The 6695-nt window shown below is 54.3% G+C and overlaps 1 protein-coding gene across 1 annotated transcript; it reads left to right on the forward strand.

Moving 5' to 3' along the window:
* The first annotated feature begins 2130 nt into the window (after positions 1–2130).
* On the forward strand, positions 2131–4000 carry LOC134562727 (zinc finger protein 239-like). Its single transcript, XM_063420256.1, has one exon. The coding sequence runs from the start codon at positions 2165–2167 to the stop codon at positions 3155–3157; it is 993 nt and encodes a 330-aa protein (XP_063276326.1). The 5' UTR covers positions 2131–2164; the 3' UTR covers positions 3158–4000.
* The last annotated feature ends 2695 nt before the right edge of the window (positions 4001–6695 follow it).

Below are 6695 nucleotides of genomic sequence, written 5' to 3' on the forward strand. Positions count from 1 at the left end.
CTTAATGGTTAGGTTGTTCTATTTTTTTCATTTTCTGGGTGGTTTTTGTTGGTGTTTGGGGGAAATTTTTTGTGACTTTTTGGGAACTTGATAAATTCGGGCTACTCTGAGAATAATATTGGAATTTCTGGAGGCATTTTCAGATATATTTTTCTCTTTTGAGCCATTTTGAGGCTTCTTTCAGTTCTTGTTTTATATAATTTTGCTTTTTAATGCAAATTTTGGGGGATGTTTTTTAATTCTTGGGAATTCTGTGTCCCTCCGGGCTCTCCCCAATCTCACAGCATCTTGGAGCATTTTCTGTCAATTCTGAGTATTTTTGGACTCTTCAGGAGCATTTTCTGTGACTTTTGAGCCCTTTTTGCCAATTTCCATCCCAGTCTCAGCGCAGTCCCGATTCCAGTGCCGGTACCGGTGCCGCTCTTGGTCCCGCAGTGCTCCCAGTGCCAGTCTCAGTCTCGGTCCCAGTCCCTGGGCAGTGCCAGTCTCGGTGCTGGTTCCGGTGCCGGTCTTGGTCTCAGTCTTGGTCCCAGTGCCAGTTCTGGTGCCGGTTACAGTCTCGGTCCTAGTCCTGGTGCCAGTGCAGTGCCGGTCTCTGTTGTGGTGTCGGTTCTGGTCCCAGTCTTGGTCTCGGTGCCGGTCCCAGAGCGGCGCCGCTCTCAGTGCCAGTCTCAGATCCGGTGTCGGTCTCAGTCTTGGTGCTGGTGCTGGTTCTGGTGCTGATCGTGGTCTCAGTCTCAGTCCCGGTCCCAGAGATTTTAGTCCTGTTTGGGTGATTTCAGGCCAAACTGGGAAAGCTTAGGGTGGATTTTTGGCATCTCTGGATAATTTTTGACCCATTTTGATGATTGTAGGCCAAACTGGGCAGATTTAGGCTGTGGTTTTGAGCCTTTTAGGGTGGGTTTTTGGCCCCTTTGGCTGATTTTAGGCCAAATCTGGTGGGGTTTAGTCCCATTTGAGAGATTTTAAGATAGTCTGGGAAGTTTCAAAGTGGATTTTAGATCCTTTTGTATGACTTGAGGCCCATTTGGGTGGGGTTTAGCATGGTTTGGGGTATTTTAGGCCAAATCTGTTGGGTTTTAGAGGGCTTTCAGTCCCTTTGTGTGATTGTAAGCCAAACGATCTATTTTCAGTGTTGATTTTACACCATATTGGGAGACTTAAGTGTGATTAGTGGGCATTTTTTGTGGGTTTTAAACCAGTTTGGCCAATTTTAGGCTCCTTTGGTTAAATTTTGTACCCCTTTGGCTGATTTGAACCCCATTTGTCTGAAGTAAAGCCAAACCATGTGGATTTAGGGTGGATTTTAGTGCCCTTAGGGTGATTTAAGGCCACAGTGAGGGGATTTTAGGCTTCTTTTGGTGATTTGAGGCCAAACCGGGCCCTTTCAGGACTTTCAGGCCACGCCCCTTTCCTCTCACAGTTCCCGCCCTTTCTCTGACCCCGCCCCTTTCCCCTCACAGTTCCCGCCCTTTACCTGACCCCGCCCCTTTCCCCTCACAGTTCCCGCCCTTTCCCTGACCCCGCCCCCACAGTTCGGGGCTGGGAACGGGGGAGGAGGAGGAGGGAGGGAGGAAGAGGCGGAGCGGCAGCAGGGAGCAGGAGGAGAAGGGCAGAGGAGGCAGAGGCGGCTCCAGCGCTCCCTGAACTCGCAGCACGGCCGGGGAGCATCGCCCCAATCCCGCAGGTGCCCGGGGAGGGGGAGCTCGCCCCAAATATCCCGGGGGGGTGTCTGGGTTTGGGGTTTTTTGCGGGGGATGATTGGATCTTGCAGGATTCCAAAGCCGAGGCTCAGATGCCCCTCGGGGGGACATCGGGGCCTCCCGGGAAATGTTTTTGGTGTGTCCCGGTGTCGGCAGAGCCCTATTGGGGGTCGGGGGGATGCGGGTCCCCCCGCGGTGGGGGTTGGGCTTCCCGGGCCGGGCCCTCCGAGCTCTGCCGGGGCCACGTGGGGAGCGCGCGGGAGCGGCGGGGCCGGGGGACACCGGGTTTGGGGAGCCCCAGGAGAGCCGTGGCCTCCCTTAGAGGGACCCCGGAAAGAGGAGAGCACTCCCAGCAACCTGGGGAGGGCAGGGACCAAGCAGAGGAGAGATCTCCTTCCCTGTGGCACGGAGGCAAATCCCATCCTCTCCTTGTCCTTCCGCCCCCAGACAAGGAGCTGAGCATGGAGAGCAGGGAGGACAAATCCCCGCAGCAGAACCTCATGGGAGAGGCTGTTTGGAGCAGCTCCATGGCACAGGAATCCAGTGGGGAGGAAAATCCCCGGAGATCCCTCAGGAGGAGGGGCTGCAAAGGCAGATCAGGGGGATGTGAGGAGGAAAGACCCACCCTGTGCCAGGAAGGCGGCCAGAGATGGAGCCAGAGCTCAGAGCTGGTGGAGCATGAGCAGCATCCTGATGGGGAGAAGCCCCAAAAGTGCTCGGAGTGTGAGAAGAGCTTCAGCCAGAGGTTCAGCCTGATCAGGCACCAGAGGATCCACACTGGGGAGAGGCCCCACGAGTGTGAGGAATGTGGGATGAGTTTCAGCTTGAGGGAATACCTGATCTGCCACCAGAGGATCCACACCGGAGAACGACCTTACGAGTGTGGGGAATGCGGGAAGAGCTTCAGGCAGCGTAGCCACCTGATCCTCCACCAAAAGATCCACACTGGGGAGAGGCCCTACGAGTGTTCCGAGTGTGGGAAGGGGTTTCGGATCAGCACCCAGCTCCTGCTGCATCAGCAGACACACACAGAGTATTGGCCCTTTCACTGCCCCGACTGTGGGAAGGGGTTCACGCACAACTCCGCTCTCATCATCCACCGGCGCATCCACACTGGGGAGAGGCCCTACGAGTGTGAGAAATGCGGGAAGAGGTTCCGGACGAGCTCCAGTCTTGGTCTGCACCTGCGCATGCACACTGGGGAGAGGCCCTACGAGTGTGATAAATGCAGGAAGAGGTTTCAGACCAGCTCCAGTCTCCTCCGGCACCAGCGGATTCACACAGAGGAGAGGCCCTTCCGCTGCCCCGACTGCGGGAAGGGGTTCAAGCAGAACTGCACCCTCATCATCCACCGGCGCATCCACACCAGGGAGAGGCCCTACGAGTGTCCCCAGTGTGGGAAGAGCTTCTCCCGGAGCTCTCACTTGACCAAACACCAACTCAGGCACCAATAAGGGAAGCCCTGCCAGTTCTCCCAGTGCGGGAAGAGCTTCGTGCCCTGCTCCAACTCTATCCCCCACTGGAGGAGTCACATTAGGCTGAGCCCTGGTGCCCCACATTCCCTGTGATCCATGTTAGGAAGACACCTGGCCGGTTATTGTTTTGTTTTGGCCTTCTTTTTTTCTCCTCTCCATCTCTCTGCACTCCAGAAGCCAAAAGGGATGGGTCTGTCACCTCAAGCCACTCCAATCCCACAGAGAGCAAGTAATTTTTAACCCAAAAGGGCTCAATCCCACCCCAAAATGGCTTGTTCCCACCTTGAGAAAAACTCAGTCCCACGGCAAATTTCCTACATTCCATGGGCACCAGGGTGAGATTGTGAGAGGTATGACTGTGATTTGTGTCAGAGAAAATACAGATATAATGATGACATTGTACTGTGGGAATAAAAGAGATGAATTCTGAGCAACTGCTGTATAAGACTGGGAGGGGAAAGAGATGGACAGAATATGGTGAACATTAGATGGGCCAACTGAGCAAACACGTGAACTGCTTATAGAGGCAAAATTGGGTGAGAACCTAAAGATCAGCAAATGAATGAGGAAGAGCAACGACCATCACAGAGAGCTGAAAGACCACCAAGAAAGAGCCCACACAGCATAGCAGGACAACAGGCACCACAAGGGGAAATGGGGGGAGAGGAGGCTACTGAGAAGTGCTGAGAAATGTTTGTGCATCTGTATGAAGGGATGGAATAAATATTTGCAGAACTGACAGTTGGGGTGTGTGACGGAGGAGCGCAGACTCCCCGCGCACCCAGCGCTGCTTGCTGGCTTTTTATGGAACGTACTTTAATAAATAGCTAAAATTTTGATGAAAGATTGGAGTATGGATTTTCATTTCTAACAAGATGGGGTTGAGAGGAGATCAAGAGAAGTGGGATACAAATTTGGAGTGGTGGGATTGGGATTGCTTGGGGCTGGGCAGGTGGGATATGTTTGATAGTAAATCAGACTTTGAGAGTTCTTCATTCCTGTGCCATTCATTTTCAGTCAGTGTCAGTTCTGTTCTCACAGTGCCACCTTCTCAGCTGATTGTGTTGGTGTCCTCCTTTCTCTCCTGCCTCTCCTGCCTGCTCTCTTTGACTCTCAGTGTCTCCCTTGAGCCAGGGCAGCTCCCACCCAAGACCCTGCCCTGACTGAATTCCCAATGCAGGAGCTACAGCAAGCATGGGTGAAGTTCTGGTGGCTGGCAGTGAATTGTCCCTGGAGGATCTTGCTGCCCCCTGCTTTTGGCTCCTTCTTCAGAGCTTTGCCCTCAAGGGCAGGAAGATCTTTTCCTGTCTGGGAACTGGAATTGCAGAGCCTTGCAGTGTGTGCATGCAGGAGCATCCAGACTGGGATCCTGCGGGCTGGGCTCACATGGACTGGGATCCTCCAGCCTGGGACTGCACAGAGCGGGACCATCTGGATCAGGAGCATCCAGACTGGGATGATGGGACTGGGCCCTTGTAGGGCTGGGATTGTCTGGGCTGGGATCACATGGACTGGGATTTTACAGACTGGGAATTCACAAGCTGGCACCATCTGGATCAGAACCACACAGACTGGGATAGCACAAATTGGGATCATCCAGACTGGCATGGCTGCACCAGAACGATGCGAACCGAGGCGGTCCCGCCCAGCCCAGGGCTCCCTCCCAGTCCCTCCCAGTCCTTAACTGGGCTGCAACCAGAACTGCCTGGAGTTAACGTGGAAGTCCTGGAGCAATCCCAAAGCCGAACCCGGTGCTCGTTCCAGCCTCGGTCTCAGTCTCGGTCCTGGAGCGGTGCCAGTCTTGGTGCCAGTGCCAGTTCCAGTTCTGGTTTCAATCCCGGTCCCAGTCTCTGTCTCAGTGCAGACTCAGTCCCAGTGTTGGTACTGGTACCAGTCTTGGTCCCAGAGTGCTCCCAGTGCAATCTCAATTTTGGTCCTGGAGTGGTGCCAGTGTTGGTGCTGGTTCTGGCACTGGTCTTGGTCTCAGTCTTGGTCCCAGTGCCAGTTCTGGTGCCGGTTACGGTCTCAGTCCTAGTCCTGGTGCCAGTGCAGTGCCACTCTCAGTTCTGGTGTCGATTCTGGTCCCGTTCTTGGTCTCAATGCCCATCCCGGAGCGGCGCCACTCTTGGTGCCAGTCTCGGTGCCGGTGTCAGTCTCAGTCTTGGTGCTGGGTCTGGTTCTGGTGCTCATCTTTGTCTCGCTCTCAGTAGCACTCCCAGAGCTTTTGAGCTCATTTGGGTGATTTTAGGCCAAACTGGGCAGGCTTAGCATGAACTTTAAGCACATTTGTATGATTTTAGGCCAAATCTGGTGGGGTTTGGTTCCGTTTGGGTGAATTTCAAAAAGCCTGGGCAGTTTTAAGGTGGATTTTAGATCCTTTTGTATGACTTGAGGCCCATTTAGGTGATTTTAAGCCAAACAAGGTAGTTTTAGGGTTTATTTTACACCAATTTGGAAGATTTATATGTGATTTGAAGCCATTTTGTGTGTGTTTTAAACTAGTTTGAGAAATTTATGATCTGTTTTAGTGTTTTCTGACCCATTTGGATGATTTTAACTCCATTTCTCTGATTTTAGGCCAAACCATGTGGTTTTAGGCTGGTTTTTACTTCCCTTGGGGTGATTTTAGTCCACATGGAAGGGATATGAAGCTTCCATGCGTGATTCGAGGCCCAACCTGATCGGTTTTCATGTGGATTTCAGGCCCCTTAGGAGAATTTGAGGCATTTGTGGGTGATTTTAGGACGAATCAGACCCTTTTAGGAACGCACATGCCCAGTTTTTGGTCCAGTGAATGCACCTGTGGGAGAAACCTGGCAGACATCCTGGCCCATTCAGGCCAGAGCTCCTGTGCTGTGGTTTTAGGGTCCTTTGGGGGTTTCAGCCTCTGTCCTTGCTCAACAGTCCTGAGACAGATGAGGGATCTTGGGGCCGTGTCTTACAGGGGGATGTTTGGAGCTCACAGGGCTCCAAAGCCGAGCCCAAAACAACCCTTTGGAGGACATCAGGGGCTCCCCAAGAGGTGTTTTTGGGGGCCCTACTGGCGGCAGAGACCCGATAGGGGCGGGGGGAACAGCGGGTTTAGGGAGCTCTGGGAGAGCCTCAGCTTTCCTAAGCGAGACCCTGGAGAGAGGAGAGCCCCACAGGCGGGGACCCCGAGAGGAGGGGGGGAGCCCTGGGATTGCCGGGACCATGGTGGGGGGCACTGGGACTGGAGGGGCGGGATGGGCGGGAAAGGGGAGTGCCTGCTCCCAGTACAAGACCAATTGCCCTCTCCCTGTGGTTCCAGTTTCCTTGGCACAATGTGGATGGTCCAGCCCTAACCCCCAGCCCACAACCAGCGCTGGCCCCAGTGCCAGCTCTGAGCCCCCCTCGGCCCCAATCCCAGCCCAACTCAGCCCAAATCCCAGGCTGGAAACGGCCCCTCCTCCCCGCCCTGACACCGCCCCCGGCCCCGAGCCCCGCCCCTCATGGAGCCCTCCAAGCAATGAGCCCAGGCAGCCCAAAAGTGGGGCTG

The sequence above is a fragment of the Prinia subflava genome, chromosome 30 (assembly GCF_021018805.1).
Source record: "Prinia subflava isolate CZ2003 ecotype Zambia chromosome 30, Cam_Psub_1.2, whole genome shotgun sequence".
In the NCBI taxonomy this organism is placed as follows: Eukaryota; Metazoa; Chordata; class Aves; order Passeriformes; family Cisticolidae; genus Prinia; species Prinia subflava.